The sequence below is a fragment of the Notamacropus eugenii genome, chromosome 2 (genome assembly GCF_028372415.1).
Source record: "Notamacropus eugenii isolate mMacEug1 chromosome 2, mMacEug1.pri_v2, whole genome shotgun sequence".
NCBI classification, from domain to species: Eukaryota; Metazoa; Chordata; class Mammalia; order Diprotodontia; family Macropodidae; genus Notamacropus; species Notamacropus eugenii.
The window spans coordinates 64,485,405-64,502,946 of record NC_092873.1 but is presented as its reverse complement, the minus strand read 5'-3'; the positions used below and the strand labels follow the sequence as shown (position 1 = coordinate 64,502,946).

Genomic DNA, 17,542 nt, shown 5'->3' with positions numbered 1-17,542 from the left:
TTTCTTTCATGGCTTTCCTAGGATTGCATCATTCATGGTATCTTCAAACCACAGGGTATCTCAGCAGCTTTCTGGTCTGACCTGTGCCTGAACAAGAATGCCCTCTACTGAGTACCCAACAAGGAGTACATAGCTACTCCCCTTCCCCCATTAAAGCAGCCCTATTGAATACTGGGACAGCTCTCCTTTTCTGCCTCAGTTTCCCTTTGTAGCTCCCATCCAGAGTTCTGGTTTCAGCCCCCTGAGGCCAACCAGAATTCAGTTTTCAGAGTATTTTAAGAACAAGTTCACATAACCCCTGCTTTAAGAGACCATGAATGTGGAGATGGAAGTGAATGCAGAGTCCATCTGATTCAACCCTCTCATTTCTCTCCTCCACTTAACCTTGAGGTGTTAGGAGGAATCTCTCATGTTCCCTGGGCTCTTTTCTTCTCCTCTGTTCCTTTAGGCTCTCCTCCTAAGGAACATGGATGGCCCCCTGTCCTCTAGACTCTTCACACCTGGGTCCCCTAAACTGTTACTCCAAGAATTTTACGGATTATTGCCAACCATGGGTTTACCTATCCCAGAATGCAGTGGGACTGTCCCTCACCTCCCCTCTTCCTGGGAGGAAAGCAGCGTTGCCTAGGAATCTGACCCATCTGGGGTCTCCTCACTAAGGGTCCTCCTTTCACCCCAACTCCTGCCTGACTCGTCCCCAAATCCCCTCAGCAGCTTTCAGCATAGGGCCGGCCCACCATTCTGGAGCCCATCTGCCCTGTCCGTTTGTCATAGCTTCCTCCAGATTGTTCAGCTGGTCTATCTGCCCCTCCTGTCCTGCCGAATAATCTTCCTGAAATACATCTGGATCCCAGCACTGCTGCGCTAAAGCCCTTCTGGTGACTCTTTACCTACAAGATAGAATTGCTTGTCTGTTTAATCTTCTGTAAAATGGGATCCAACTCTACTGTGGTAGGAAGGGGTTAAAACTTTTTAAATTTGGTCCCAGTTTATCTTTGCAGAAATCTTATACCTTATTGTCCTCCCCAGTTCTTTGTTCTAACCTAAGGGCAAAATTCCAGCTCCTGCCTCTGTGCATTTGCCCAGTCTGTGCCTCCCACACTTGGAGAGAGACTCAGCTCTCCCTCTTCAACTCCTGGAATCCAAGCCCCATCTCCCTAAGAGGACTGTCAACCTCTCCCAGCTGGTGGCCTCCCTACCATTAGATTATAAGCTGTTTGATGGCAGGGGCTGGCTTTTACCTCTCTTTATATCCCCAGCCTTTGTTCCTTGTTTGTTTCAATCCTGTCTGATTTTTCCAGACCCCCTTTAGGGATTTCTCAGCAAACATTCTGGAGTAGTTTGCCATTTCCTTCTCCAGATCATTTTACAGATGAGGAAACTGAGGCAAAAAGCGTGAAGTGACTTCCCCAGGTCACACAGCTAGTAACTGTCTGAAGTCAAATTTGAACCCAGGTTCTCCTGACCCCAGAGTGCACAGAGCACCCTATGGAGCCACTCAGCTGTTAAGTAGAGGCCAGATTTAACCTTAGGCCTTCCTTTCTTGGTCCAGCCTTTGACTCCTCCCAGCCTTTATTTATTTACTTTCTTAGGTAGGTACGCCCTGCCTCTACTCCTAGGAGAATGGAAGCCACTTGAGGGCAGGGCATGCTTTCTTCACTGCCTGAGTCCGCTCTGCCACGGTTCTATTCCAAATTCCTCCCACTACTTCTAGCTCCTCCTTTGCCTAATCCTCTGCTGGAGCAAAATTGATCTGGTGAATATCTCCAGAAGGTTTCTACCAGTTTTGTTTCCCCTTCTAAGAGAGCCCTGACTCCTTTCTTGCCACTTAAATCCTACGAGTCCTCCAGACCCAGCTTTCTATCCTTATCCTGCTTCATCTCTGGAAGCCTTCCCTCTCTCACTGCCTGGACCTCTTCTCCTGAGCTCCCAGATCTCTGGTGATCAGAACCCTCCAATCACCAAAGGGTCCCCCAAAGCCCCAACTCTGGAGGGCTCCCCATGGCACTTGAATTGTTACATTTTTTTTTATTTAACTTTTCCTTGGTTAATTACTATCAAATGCACCCAGCACATAGTAGGTGCTACATAAATGCTTCTTCCCTTCCCCTCCCCCCATACCAGCCCTGAGCTCCCTGAGGGCTGGTTTGTCTCTGACAGGTTGAAGTATTTCCAACACATTATGTTACTTAGTTTTTTGAATCTTACTTATTGATGAGTTTCTTTGGGTTTTTCGTTGTCTGAGCCAGAAGGGACATTAGAAATCAAGTCCATACCCCTTAGTTTATAGATGAAGAACCCAAGGTCACCCAGCTAAGTCATTGAAATGGGACTTCAACTTGGGGTCTCTTACTCCTGATTCCTTCTCTGAATCTTCCACTCTGTACTGCCCCAGGAACTTCTTTTAGGCCACAGCCGTGGGAATGAAGCTGGAATGAGCTCATTTGTGCTTCCTTCCCCTCCCCCAAAACAGAGCCTTTCTCCTGACTGGGTGGTCTATGAGCTCATCTTAGCTCGAGGTACCAAGCTCATTGAAAATAATCTCTTCCATTAGCATCTGCAAGCTGGCTGCCCCTGTTTTGGCTTAACAAAAGCTGGAGCTCATGTATCTGTATCTAGGTTTGCAAAATGTTTTCAGACATTCTGTCAGCTGGATGTCCTAACACCCTGGGAAGCAAAGCTCTGCTAGCCCATTTTACTGATGAGGAAAACAAAGTCTACCTTGAAGTTGGAAGGTTAAGGAACTGACTAGTGTTCAGGGGAAATATTTGCACCCTGGTCAGCACTCCATCTCCTAGACCACTGTTGCTGGACTTTTCTTCAATCCAATCCAATAAACATTTGTTAAGTGCCCATGATGTGCCAGACATAGCGTGCTAAGCACCAGGAATACGGTTAATGAATAAATACAATTCCAACTTACCAAGGAGAAGGGGAGGTGAAGGAACTAGGATACAGTTGCTGAGATCTACAAGGATAGTTTCAGCCCTCCATAAAGGAGGGCCTTGGAAGGAGTTTGATTCTGACCCTCCCAGTGTGCAGTCTGAGGAAGAGGGAGTCCATCAAAGCTTGGGTTAGGAGTCAGCAGCTGGATGCTGAGATTAGAACTGATGAGCTTCTCCTGGGAGGAACTGAAGCCAGGAGGGGGCTTTCTGTGCTCAGTCTTCCTAGGGTGGGAAACCTGGGTCTGGGGAGATAGGATCTGGTTTCAAATCCTGACTTCCACATATTGCCTGTGTGACCTTGGGTAAGTCACTTCTCTCTAAAATCCTGTTACAGAATGATGGAATTGGATCAGAAGAGAGCTAAGGTACATGATCCCTTGAGGCAGGCTGTTAACCTTTTCTGTGTGTACCACAGAACCTTCTGGCAGTTTGCTGAAGCCTGTGGACCTCTTCTCAGTATGGTGTTTTTAAATGCAGAAGTCAAAAGGTATAGGACCTACAAAGGAAACTGCTTATATTGGCATATCATTATTGGAATGTTTTTAAAGTCTGTTCATAGATAAGCTGGAAACTTCTGCTTTAAGTCTGTATAGATAGAAATAGCTTTAAGGGCATGGCATTTAACTCTCAGGGAGGAAAAAGTGATTTACTCCAAATCACATGAGAGGGAATGTTTGACTTGGCTTGGTCCTTCCTTTCCCTGTAAACTATTGTAAGAGAGATCTAGCTGGATTTCCTCTCCACTCTGTGCTCCCCACAGCTTTCATAATAATTTTCCTAATTACAGGTCAGACTGTGTTCCTCCCCAGCTCAAGAATTGTCACTCCCTATTCCCTTCAACTCCTTCGCTTGGTGTATAAAAGCCTTCATGGTCTGCATCCAGACAACCTTTGCTGACTTGGGAGCCCTATCCTCAGAGCCACCCAGGCCTCCAGACTCAGATCAACTTAGTACAATAGAGATACTGTCTGTGTGGGCACATTATCAAACTGGGTCAATTGTCAGAGAAGATAGAATATGGAATTTGGAATCTGAGCGCCTGAGGTTAGATCCTGCCCCAGTCCCTGCTACTGTGACCTCAGATAAGACTTTCCTAGGTCCTTTGTTTTCTTATTTGTAAAAGAGGAGGGCCACTCTACTTTCAGCACCGTTCCTAGCATACTGTAGGTGCTTAATAAATGTTTCTTGATTGACCTGAGGTCCCTTCCAGCCCTAGGCTTGAACCTGTCTCTTTCTTAACCTCTTTGGACCTTAGTTCCCTCATCTGTAAAATGAAAGGATGGGACATGGTGGCTTCCAAGTTCCCTTGGGGTCCTAGAACTATAGTATGGTCTGTAAAATGAGGGCCTCTGGAATAAGGGAACTGTCTTGTATCGTTACTATATACATATATATATATAAAATTGATTGAGCTTTTGGTGCTCTATATTAATGTGTATTAATATATAATATTAATGTGTTTATATAATACACATGCAATAAAGCAGTATACCTAGGGGCATGCTGAGAAAAATGAATATACAACCCACTTTTAGGCTTTAGCTTCATTATTAAGTCATCATTTTCTACATCACTTTAAGTCTAGACAATAAGCCAAACCCTGAATGCAGCTTTGGCCAGTTTCTAATGTGAGAATGCTCACCCTGAGCATTTTTGAGCTGACTCGAGCATACCCGTGTGATGTAACAGACAATAGACTCTGATACTTCTAAAGGCCCTAGTTGGGATATAACTGAACCTAGACAGCAGCCTTTTTTTTCCCCAACATTTTCATGGGCTCTTAGCCTCATGGTTCTAGAAATATGATCATCTTTAGGGATTACCATGTTTGAGATGAGGAAGCTGACCTAGGGTTCCCCAGCTATTGGGAGTGTCGGTGGTAAGATTTGAACCCAGGCTTTCCTGGCTCCACCCCAGTGCTCTTGTGGCTGCTGCCTTCAAGGGCTTTCTATGAGCATCCCCCTACCCCCCCAGATGTCTAGCTGCTCTGGTCAGGCTCTGTTTTAACCCTTCAGCCCACCTGAACAAGGCTCTCTTTTTATGGGGACCCTTGGGATGCAGGAGGGGGGAAGCTCTGACTGTCTTCTGAGAAGCCAAAGCAAACATCTGATTACACCACAGCTCCTCAGGGCACACAGAGGCCTGGTGTCCAGGACTCATCCATCAGCTGACCTTCCTGAATTAGGAGCCAGTCAGATGACTTGGGTTTGACGAAAAGGAAAGTCCCCTGATACCCAGAGGCCCTCTTAACTTTGCTGTTCAACTTTACCTGCCTGAGGGTCCAGGGAATTTGTCTTCCCTGACCAAGTTTATTATTTGTCTTCTAGTTTTCAGTTATATCTAGTGGGAAAGGTTGTATTGAACAAAAATGTAAGTAGCTATGCAAGTAATTTAAAAATCCACTTTATCCATAAACGTGACCCAGCTTTGCTGTTCTGCTGTTATGAAATCTGCTGAGCCAAGGGAGGTCCCTCACCAGGGAATATATCTTGGAGGACACTGGCCAAGTTGGATGGCCCTCACCAGGAGATCACTGGACTGGTAATTACTGTGGGCTGAAATAAGGGTCTTTTGTGTTTAAGGGTGGGACTGTTGTTCCTCATTCTTAATTTTCCTTTGCGGTTGACTGAGTTAGGAGTCATGCCTTGGACAGACCACATCCAGAACATCTCATTCAGTTATGGATTCCTTGGAAGAAGGACCTTGACAAATGGAGGAGTTGGTGAAATGTAATTGAGATAAGTATAAAGTCTCATACTTGGGTTCAGAAACTTAGTCAGCAAGTATGAGTTGGAGGGAGGTGAGTCTAGGGAAAATTGATCAGGAGTTTTAGCTCAATCAATATTTATTAAGCATCTATAATGTGTCAGGCACTGTGCTGGGGAGACAAAAAGAGGGAAAAGATAGTGCCTGTCCTGAGGGAGCTGACAGTCTAGTGTGGGAGACAACGTGCAAGCGAATATATACAAAGCAAGATATACACAGGAAAAATAGGAGTAATTTACAGAGGGATGGCACAGGAACTAAAAGGGGTTAGGGCAGGCTTCCAGTTAAAGATAGTTGAAAATTAAAGGAAACCAGGATAGTCAGTAGGTGGAATGGAGGTTCCAGGCTGGGCAGACAACCTGAAAAAATTCCAGGAGTCAAGAAATGGGGTGTCTTGTTGGTGAAGGACTTGTGGAGAGGAAAGGGAAGCAGAGACAGGCCTTCAGATGAATGGGTCACTTGGAGGCTAGCCTGAACCATAACATGGAATTTTTTAGAATTCATTTAAGGGCAAGTGGGGGCTCAGTAGCACCTTGGAAACCTAGTTCACTGGTATGCCTGCCCTGGGCAGATCACCAAGAGGAGAACCTCAGAACCTCCTTTGTGGTTAGTGTAGCTGACAGAGACGGGGATAGCAGCTGCACTCCCCTCTTGCATCACAGTAAGACCTGTCTTTTGGAACTGAAATTAATTAAACCAGTCAGGTTTAAAAGTAATTTAAAAACAAGATGAAAATTGGAGAAAGGTATTTCACAGAAGGGTTTGGGTGAGCAACTCCCTTGTTCTTGGCATATCAGGTTTAAGATTCCTCTGGAAATGCTGAACAAATACCATTGGTCCTCTTTGGCTAGAACTCTTTTTCTCTGTGGAAGACTCTCCATTAGGTTTACATATGAGGCAATGTTGCCCAGTGTAGTATAGGGCAGTATTATCTATTGAGTAGAGTGCTGGGCTTGGAGTCAGGAGACCTGGGTTTAAAACTTGCATTTTACACTAACTAGCTTTGTGACCATAAGGAAGACTCAACCTCTAAGGGCCTTGGGCAGTGCTCTAAGACTATACATAATAGATAGGTTGTGAAGATGCTATGTTGGACAGAAAGTGTCCACACTGGTGTGCCCATCATCCTGGACTATGAATCCTTATCTCCACATTTCTAAGATTCTATTGGGTTCCTGGAAGTTATCTTTAACAGTCATCTTTGGTTTGGCTTCGGATTGTTTAATGACTTGGGAATTGGAGCCATGATTCATGTTCTTTGGCCTGGATCTGTGACCCTAGATGAGGCATATCACCTCTTATGGGACTATTTTCTTCTCTGTAAAATGAGGGTATTAAATTCAATGGCCTTTATCAAAGTTTTCTTCTTCTAGTTCTAAATCTAGCGTTTTATAATCCCATGTACTAGGTAGTGGGATTACGAAGGATTTAAGAATTAAACCTGCCTTCTACAGTGTTTTGATCTAGTTGAAAAATAAACATAATGAGTTGAATGGAAATTTAAGGTGAAGTTTACATAGACTGGGGTACTTGGGGAAAACTTGTAAGTATGAGGAAACTGAAGCTTAGAAAAGATATAATGTATTTCTAATATATCAACTTGCATGCCATTTGGGGGGAGAGGAGAGAGGGGAAGGAGGGGAGAAAATTGAAAACTTATGGAAGTGAATGTTGAAAACTAAAAACAAATAAATTAACTTTCAAAAAAGAAAAGATATAAGTTTAGTGACTGGAGAGCCAAGGTTTTGAGCCTAGGTCTAAAGATATTACAAATGCAGTGGGCCTTGAGATTGGTCCTTAAAAGAAAGAGAATCAAAAGCTCATCTTCCCTTTCCTTTCTTCCACTTTCCTTAAATGTGCTGGGCAAGGTGATGGTGGTAGGAAATGCTGAGTTTAACTAGTACACCATCCCTACCCTCATGAAACTTACTCTCTAGCAAGGGAATAAAACCCCAAAACAGATAATTTTAATATATAAGGGAGAGGGTGTGGCTCCAGAGTCAGAACAGAGTCAGACATGGATACTTACTACCGAGATAATAATGGATGAGTGTCTTGCCCTTGCTTTGATTCAGATCAGCCTTGTTGGAGCATAAGATCCTGGTAGATCCCCTAGTAGGGGCCTCAGAGGACAGCTAGCCCAATCTCCCTTATTGACAGATGTGGAAACTGAGGCCTAAGGAGACTAAGCAGTAAGTGTCAGAAGCTGGATTTGAACCCAAGTCTCCTGATTCCAGAGCCAGTATTCTATCTCATGGCAGATTTTGGAACTGAAATGAGATTAGCCAATCAACAAACATTTATGAAGCTCCTACTACACATTGTGCTAGAGCTGGGGATAAAAATAGAGAATGAAGTATTCTCTACTCTGAGAGAACTTAGCTTCTAATGGAGATGAGGGTGGCTGAGATAAGTATATCAGAAAGATTTCTTAGGGTTCAGTCAAGGGCTCAGAGGTGTCAGAGGGTGGGCAGAAGGGTCCTCAGGTTAAAAAAGCTTCTGTAGTTCTGAGGTCCCAGGTGGGTACTTGCCAGTTTATTGTATTTACATCCCCAATACCTACTACAGTGCCAGGCACTAGTTGGCAAGTAATAAAATAAATGCTTTATAATTAATCGATTAGAAAGTGGTGATTAGGAGTGGGGAAGTCACTGAGGCTCTGGGCAGCTGGCCATGGTGCTGAAGGAGAAGAGCCCTCTATTTAAGACCCTACTGGATTTAAGGAAGAGGATCTTGAAGACGTGCTAAATCTTAGGGTCAGAACTGGAGATCTCAGATCATCTAGTTCCAATTCCCTGAATGCCCATCTTTGATTTTACACATCACTAAGTTGAGGCTCAGATAAGAATAGCTTGACCAAAGTGCTACATTAATTACAGATCACTCAAGAGTGTTAGACTTGGGCTTAGAGATCTGAGTATGAATCCTGGCTCTGACACTGACTGGTTCTGTAACCTTGGCTAAGTCCTTTTCCTTTCCAGAACCTCCATTCTCTCCATAAATTAAATAAAGGAATCTGACTGGCTTAGATGACTTCTGAGCTGAGGTCCCTCCTAGTTCTGAAGCTATGATCCTGTGTTCTGCCCCTGCTCTGTCAGGAGGCCAGGCTGGTGCCTGTGACGGCTGTGAGTGAGGAGGTCCTTCCTTTCCTTGTGTGGCTGCCCAGTGCATCCCCTCCTAGAAGAGGGCACCAGAACCCTGCTCCTCTGATATAAAAGGATAGGACAACCACTGAGCTGGAAGCTGAAAAGATACAGGGAGTCAGCCCTTCCTGAGTAGGCCATTTGGCTTTGGATGCAGGGAAACACAGAGAAGATACTGGAAGAGAGCAGCATTCCACATCCATGACTGGCCCTGGAAATCATCCAGAAAATACCATTTGAGAATTAAGTGGATTCTGGGAGCAGCCTTCAAAGGCTGAGAGGCCTGAGTTCTGTTCCTTCCTTTGACCCATATTTGCATATGTATAGGACAGGTCAGTTCTCACCTCAGTGCCTAGAAGGCAGCTCCCAGACCTGTCAGTTGTTTGTCCTTCATTCTGGAAGAGGATCATGATAATCAGGGTGATGATGACATGACTTGCAGGTGACTTAGATTGGTCAACAGCCTCACTTTCTTCTCCAGAGCCATCTGGGTCCAGTGGCTTGATATTCATCAGAATGACTGAAGATGGTCCAGGATGCCCTGGCCCTTTTAGGCTAAGGCCTTTTTAGGTTCTCACTTTGATTAAGGTAACATCCATTCAGCAAATAGGTCTCTTTAAGAAGTGAGTCAAGGGATGGCCCCTTTAATAAAAAAGAAATCAAACTGGAAGGGGAAGACCCTCAGGGTTGCTGGCCAAAAGAGGGAGTTCCTCTTCTGCAAAATGGGAGAAAGAAATGGCACAGCACTCCAGTATCTTTGCCAAGAAAACCAGAATTCCTGTCTATCAGTTATTAGGAAGACAGGAAGACGGTGCTGATCTGCCATGATAGAATTATCACCTGTATCATATCTCCTCCCTCCTATCAGCTCAAAAACAATATTCCCTGCCCTTAGGTCAAGGGTTAACTTTTTGGGGGTCAGTCTGGTGAAGCCTCTGGCTTTAATATAAATATGAAAATATAACTGTCAGAGTTATATTTTTAAATGCTAAACTAAAATATATAGGATGACAACAGAAACCAATTTAAAATGCACTTATCTATCTATCTAGAGGCAATTGGGCATAAGTGACTTGCCCAGGGTCACCATACTCCTAAAAGTCTGAGACCAGATTTGAACTCTGGTCCTCCTGACTCCAGAGTCAGTTCTCTATCCACTGTGCAATGTAGCTGCCCCCCATATTTATCTAAAAACATTCTGGTGAGGACCTGAACGCTTTAGATTGCTCTAGAGCATTGGCCTAATCAATGAACATTTGGAATCAGTGCTAGAGGAGACTTCAGACATGTGGAAGATGGATGACCCAGCGTCTGATGTCATGTCAGAACTCAAATCAAGATTGGATGACCACTGCTTAGGGGCCGGGCTCGGTGGCCTCTGTGGCCCTTCATAGCTTTGAAATGCTCGAGGATATCATGGTGCTATAAAGAATCTTAGAGGTTGGGGGGTCCAAGCCCCTCTTCTTACACATGAGAAAACTGAGGGTCAGTGAGTTTAAGGGATTTCCCTAGGAAGTGGTTGAAAAGGGATTCAACTCCAAGTCTTCATGAGTCCAGAAGCTCAGTATTCTATCCACTCTGCCAAATTCCATCTCAGATTTTTCATCTCTAAATCTGAGCTGAAGTAGAGGGGAGAGGAATGTTTCTATAGGCAATGTCTCTTGATAGAGTAGCCTTGTTTCCTCTCTGCCAAGGAAGGTCCAAGACCTTAGGACTAACGTCATGCTTATTTGGCCAAGTTCATTGTTCTTTTCCTTTTAAAAAAGTTTCCCCCAATTCCATGTAAAAGCAGTTTTTAACATTCATTTAAAAAAATGTTTATTTCCAAATTCTCTACCTCCTTTTTTTCTTACAAATATGACATTGCTTCTTATGACATCTTACAGATATGATATCTTACAAATATGACATCCATTTTTCTTATAATTATGACATTAGGAGGGAATAATGTGCCTAGTGTAAAGGCCAGGCCTACATATTATAAAAGCACTCATCTGGCATTGCAAGTGAGGCTGCATTTCGGTCAAATGTTTGGACTGGGTGACCTGTAAGAATAGACAGTCAGACCACACTTGTAAAGGTCGGATGTCAGGACATCTCAACCTAGCTCTGCACTTAGAAGGCGATGAAAATGGTCTGGGCATTCCACCTATCACTCATATCAGAGCCCTCATGTTGACACCAGACCTTTACAGTCAATACCTGAGCCTAAAGATGCTGACTATTCTCTTTTTTTATGAGCACCAGCAGACTTCCCTTCCTAGATCATTTGTCTAAACCATTCGTTTCAGTTATATCCAGCTTACCTGTTGAGGAGGTGGTGGTTTCCTCTTCCTGGAGGCCTTCAGGCAGAGTCTGGTGGGCACACTTATGTGGGGTGTTAGGAGAGTATTACAGTCACTGACATCAGTGGGCTAAAAGGCCCTTTCCAGGCTGTACTTCTGGGGATCCCAGGTGGACTTGAAGGATTTGCCCTCAGCTTTCTCCTTGTGCTTTTTGGCATATGCAGACATTTTTCCCAGCCTTGGAAGAGGCCATTGATAGTGAATGGCATTTGAAAGCTCACTTTACAGCCTTCATTGTGAAAAGAAAATCCATTTTGGTTTCATCTTGGGAAAGAGGCATACCCATTCCCTCTCTGCCAGCCCTGTTCTCTACATTCAAGCCGGCCTGGCTGTGTAAGAAATGGGCTGATTTATACTAATCTCATTGCAAAGTTTGGCATTTGTTGAGTGGGTGAATAGCGCTAACCCAAGGACAGAGCATGTCTAGAAAGGTAATTTATTCTGTCCCTCAGTCAAAGGAACAAGGGATGTTTGAAGACAGGGATGTTCAGTGTGAAGAAACAACTGTTTGTCTCCTTTGAAAGAACAACTCTTTAAAAATGTTATTTCACCCTCCTTTGGGGTGCTAAGTGGCCAAGGCTTTGGGGTTATCCAATTTTGTGACTATCTATCCAAATGTTGGCAACCCTTAAGAACTATCTGTGATTTTAAGGGTTTACAGACCCTTTTAAAAACAGCTTTGCCACAGTTAAGAGTTCTTCCTTTCACCATGACTCAGTGAACAAAGCCATCCTATTCAGTTATTTACTGCTGTAAAATTGTGGGGAAGAGGGTGGGGCTATCTCTCCTTTAGAAACAGAACATCTCTCCTGTAATTGCAGGAATTCCTAGTCTGCAGCCAGGACCACCTCGGATGCTTTGTGATTATACCTCATTGGGCTCAATCAAAATGTCACAGGAAAATGATTTCCTGATATGCAGTGGCGGGATTTGCAGTGGCGATGCGTGACATTTAGAAACGACTGCAAAATGCAGAGAATGTCAGTTGCAAGGAACCTCAGTGGCTGTCTAGTGTGACCTTTTATCAATTAATGAGTCATTCAACAAGCATTTATTAAATGCTTTCTGTGTGTCATGCACTATGTTCATGATGGGGCCATAAGGAAGGAAAACAAAGGCAGTTCCTCCATTCAAAGAGGTTTTCATTGATAAGGGAAGACAAAATAAATACACATTAAAGTATATAGGAAAGGTATGCAAGAACCTATTAAGCACCTTCTAGGTGCCATGAACTGGGCTATGTACTTTACATTATTTTCTCATTTGGTGCTGACAACAACTCTTGGAGTCAGCTACTTTTATCATCATTCTGAAGTTGAGGAAACTGAGGCAGGCACAGTGTAAATGGCTTGCACATGGTCATATAGCTGGTACTGTCTGGAGCTGGGTTTGGCCTTAGGTTTCCCTGACTCCAGGCCCCTCATTCTTTTCACTGTGTGACTGGCTGACAGAGTGGGGAGATCAGGCAAGAATTCATGGAGGAGGCGGCATTTGAGCCCAAGATTTTAAGAGGCAGAGATAAGGAGGGAGTAAAGAATGTTGCAGGCTTTGAAGACATGGAAAAACATGGACATAGGGTGGGGGGAGTCTCTATAACATCCTTTACAGGTGGTCACTGGGCCTCTGTTTGAGAAACTGTGGTGGCCCCTGGCTGTCATTTGTCCTCTGGATGGTCGTTGCACTGGCCAAGTCTCTCCAAGTTGTTTGTCAGTATAATATCATTGCTATTACAGAAGCTGTTCTCCTGGTTGGACCTACTACACTCTGTATCAGTTCATATAAATCTTCCCAGGTTTCTCTGCCATTTCTTATAGGGCAAACATTAGATTCTATTACTTATGCCACGGTTTGCTCAGCCAGCCCCCAATTGATGAGTGCCACCCCTTCAGTTTCCAATTTTCTGCCACCAGAAAGAGCTTCAATAAGAATTTTTTCAACTTATGGATCCTTTTCTGACTTTTCTAAGTGTCTTTGGGACAGGGGACTCATTGTTAGAGCTGGATCAAAGGCTATATTCAGTTTAGTTTGGGGATGTAGTTCCCAATTTCTTTCCAGAATGACTGAACCAATTCAGAGCCTCCCTACAACATTGCGTTAGTACACATGTTATTCCGAACCCACCTCAATCTTTGTCGTTTTCTTCTCTTGTCTACTTTGTAAATCCAATGAGTCAGAGGTAGAACTCAGGGTTTTAATTTGTCTTTCTCTAGTTTTTAATGGTTTGGAGTATTATTTCATACGATTGTTAATAGCTTAGGTTTCTTCCTTAGAAAGCTTCATTTTTTAAAACCATATGATCTTTAAAGAAATTTCTATGAAAAAAAATTTCCCCCCAGGAAGCTTCCTTTTTCCCTTCTCCTTCTAGAAGCCTTGTTTTTGTTTCTGCAAGACCTTTTAAATTTCATGGAATCAGAATTGTCCATTTGATGTTCTGTGTAGATGGGGGTAGGGTTGCCATGGGATGGCCACTGGCCTGACTCTACCTCACGTTGGTACTTTGCAAAAGTGGAGTGAGCATCCTGTGTGTATGCCTGTGTCTGTATGTGTGCCTATGTGCATGCCCACACACACTTGTGTTTGCTCCACTGAAGCCAGTCTTAGGCTTTCCATGAGGTATAAAAATGGCCCATTGGGCTCTCCAAGACTGCAGTTGAGTGGAAGGTCCTGCTCTTCCTGCAAAGCTGGACATTGGTCACATGTGGACCCCTGGCATATTGCATGGATATCATTGGAGGATCAATCAAATTTACTTTGGAGAAGGTCTTATTTTCAGTCTGGCTACCCCGGTGGTGAGTCTTTGGCCAGAGCAGCCCTAAAGGACTAGCCATACTGTTGGAGTTAGAGGGTGATTCCACAAAAGCATCAATTGTTGATGGGGCTGATATGCTAATAATGAGATAATTGCCAAATAGTTGGAACTGCTCATGAACGTGAGCCCCTAAGAACCTCCTAGGGTGAGAAGGTGGGTTGAAAATGGGGGCCTGGCACTTCAGGTCGCAGGCTCCTAAGCAGCCCAACTTCCTACAATTCTGCTGATGAGAAAGGGGATCATGTTTGAGTGGCAACATTCTCCAAATGGTGTTGGATGGACTTTGGCTATAATAATAAAAGTCAACATTTGCATAGGACTTACTATGTTCCAAACACTGTGCTAAGTGCTTTACAATTATCATCTCATTTGGTCCCCACAACAAAGACCCTGGGATATAGGTGGTGTTATTATCATTCTCATTTTACAGATGAGAAAATTGAGGCAGACTGAGGTGAAATGACTTGTCCAGGGTCACACAGCTAGTGAGTATCCGCAGTTGAACTTTAATTCAGGTATTCCTGACTTCAGACCCCACACTCCATCTACTGGGGTGCCTGGCTGCCCAAGGCCCAGGGAGATGAAGTCATTAAACCAGGGCCCGCTAGGAAGTCAGGGTCGCAAATGGGATTTGAACCTTGGACCTTTTGATTCCAGTCAGTGCTGTTTCCTGGAAAGTACATTCTAAGCCTTAAGAGCAGATGAAGATGAGCTGTTTTTATCATTAGGACTGTTCTGGGAGGTTGCTCTGCGGAGGCAGAGAACATCATCTTAAAAGAATAAATATACCATGTTGTGACCAGTCTGGTGGACACCAGGATAAGCCAACTGGGGCAGTGTTGGAGGATTCTGTTTTTCAATTAGTCAGTTCATTGTTTAATTGGGAGGTCGCTCTAGAAAACCAATCCCTGTAGGTTCCAATCTGATCATTTCTCTCGCTCATTCTTCTGCTTTGATGATTTTCTCCTAGGAATTCTTCTGAATCCTATCTGCCTTAAAGAATTGTTTTTGTGTTTTTAATGTGATGTTTGGGATAAGGGGGATGGAAATGGATTCATGGTTAATCATGTGATAGTTGCCCTATTTCCAAATGGTGCTGCTGGGGCTGGAAGTGGAGATCTCAATCTGTACTCTACTACATCACACGGGAAGCTCCCTGGCTTGTGGCCTTGGTGCTGGTCTTCTGGGAAGGAGGCCATTCATGGCCGGTTTGCTTTGAATAAAAGGAGCCACCAGTGACTGGGGGAGGCAGAGGGGCTCTGCTACACTTACTCCTTGGCTGGCTGGTCATGATGTGGGAAGCAGCTACATTTCCTTGAGTTAGATCTGTCCTTTCTACAATGGGTATCTTGTGCCAACTGTGGGGCTGACCCTCAAGGACACCTCTCTTGTGTTGTGAGTACGGGCATATGGGGTTAGAGGGTGACAGGATCATAGCCTTGGAGCTGGAGAGGCCATTCAGAAAAGTGAATCCACTTGCCCACGTGGTGAGTCACTGAGCAGAGATTTGAACACAGGTCCTCTTTTCTGTAGTCAGTGGTAAGAGGGTTGAGCAGGTACCATTGATTTCTTAACACTGTCTTCCCCTTTGAAAGAGTCCTTTAGAGCAGGCTTCACAGCTGCCTTTTTCCAGCTCGTGCACTCAGTGGCTTTGTGCTGTCCTGTGAAAAACAGAAGCCAGAGAAAATGAGATGTGTCGTTTTTTCAACAAAGCCAAAGCAGGAATTGGTTTTGCTCAATGACTCCTGTTTGTTACAGGGTGCCCACCCGTATCATGCAGGTCTTTCCTCCCCTGCATCTCCTGGAAATCTCGACTCTGTTGAAGGCTAATCTCCAAGTGCAGCTTTTTGTGGGACTTCTGTTCTGACAGCAGCCACCCCCAGTTACTTTGTGTTTACCCATCTACCTCAATGTACATTCTTGATGTCTTTTCTCTTTCCTGATGGGGATTATTTCTTTGTGAAAATGTTACCCTGCACAGAGATACTTCATAAAGGGAAGCAAATATTTTGTCTTTGTACGCCCGGTGTCTGATCCAGTATCTACACATAACTGCTTACGTTGGGATTGGGTGATCACTGTGTGATCATACAGGGAGAAAAGAGTGGTATACATTTGATCCCCCCGTTTCTGTGAGCAGGTTGTTCCATCAGCCAGATTTGTGGTGCCCACTTACATACTACAGAAAGCTAGGAGTGAGGCTGTGAGACTGAGTAAGGAAGGACAGCCACCACAGGCTGAGGGTTGAGGGTGGGAGGCAGTATTTGCCATTCATGAAATAACAATGATCGTATTGTTGGGTACACACACATCTCTCCTGACCCACAAAACCAGCTGTATATTCAGAACAAATAATGTTTTATCTCGTTCATTGACTGAGATGAATGTGCAGGCCAGGTGGCCCGGGAAAGACATTGTGAGTTGTGCTGGGGCCCCACCAGGAAGAGAGAGCATGAATACCAGGCAAAAGAAAACTGCTTGGGTTGGATGTGATGGCCCACAGTGGCCAAATCAAAGAACAGAAAGTTGGCATAAGCTCTTGGCTCCTGGCTCTTGTCCATTCATATTGGCCCTTCCTAGAAAAATAATAGAGGGCTTGTCCACCACAGAGCGTCTTCCAACTGGGGATGAGAGTAGTTTTTTCTTATTTAAATGACCATTGTGTCCATATGTGACAAGAATGCCTTGCTGAAAGGATGGACCCTGACCATGCTTTCGTTTTTCTTTTCTGACAGAAGCCCACTGTAAAAGCACAGCCCTGGGAAGGCCAGGATTGCCCAGGACGGATGTCATAGCAACCTCTCTGCCAGAGTCTGGGGAGGAAACATGAAGCACTAGCCCCTACTAAGGAAAGGGTTTCAAGATGGCGGCTCAGCGGATCCGTGCAGCCAACTCCAATGGGCTCCCACGCTGCAAGTCTGAAGGGACTCTGATCGACCTGAGTGAAGGCTTCTCAGAGACAAGCTTTAATGATGTCAAAGGTGAGCTCATGGAATCTGGGCCCCATGTCACTTTGTAGTGTGCAAAGAAGAGTGTAGAAAGGATTGGTGATTGGACATAGGGCCTTCCTTCTATGGTTACCTTGTATGACATAGTTATTTACATGCTTTCTTCCCCATCAGACTATGAGCTATTTGAGAGTGAGAAGACTGCTTTCACCTTTTTTCATATCCTTAGGGCTTAGCACAGTTCCTGCCGTATAGTAGGCATTGTTTGTTGACTATCTACCTGATCGTGTAAGGGCTCAAATGTGGGCCCAAGGATCTGACTTGGAGAAATCTGAAGAGCCTCTTCCAGTGGAGGGGACGGATGGGTCAATATTCCTGGTTGGGAGATAACCAGCTATCATTTAAATAGTGTTCAAGAAAGAATATCTAGCAAGGAAATCTACGGGAGGGACAGCTTGGGGGGGTAAACAAGAGCTGACTTGAATCTTTAACAAAAGGATGTGAAATTGCATCCTGGACTTCCACTCCAGTCTCATTCCAGTTCCTCTCTGTGATGGCAGTGGGGTGGGGTAGGGGAGTAATGCTA

At 44.5% G+C, this 17,542-nt stretch overlaps 1 protein-coding gene across 2 annotated transcripts in view; it reads left to right on the top strand.

Moving 5' to 3' along the window:
* The window catches only part of SH3BP4 (SH3 domain binding protein 4), a 126,097-nt gene that overhangs the window by 88,718 nt on the left and 19,837 nt on the right, over positions 1-17,542 (top strand). For both annotated transcript variants that reach the window (XM_072640690.1, XM_072640691.1), the window contains exon 3: positions 16,744-16,989. In XM_072640690.1, the coding sequence (XP_072496791.1) occupies positions 16,872-16,989 (118 nt within the window). In that variant the 5' untranslated portion in view covers positions 16,744-16,871. The remainder of the gene's footprint in view (positions 1-16,743; positions 16,990-17,542) is intronic.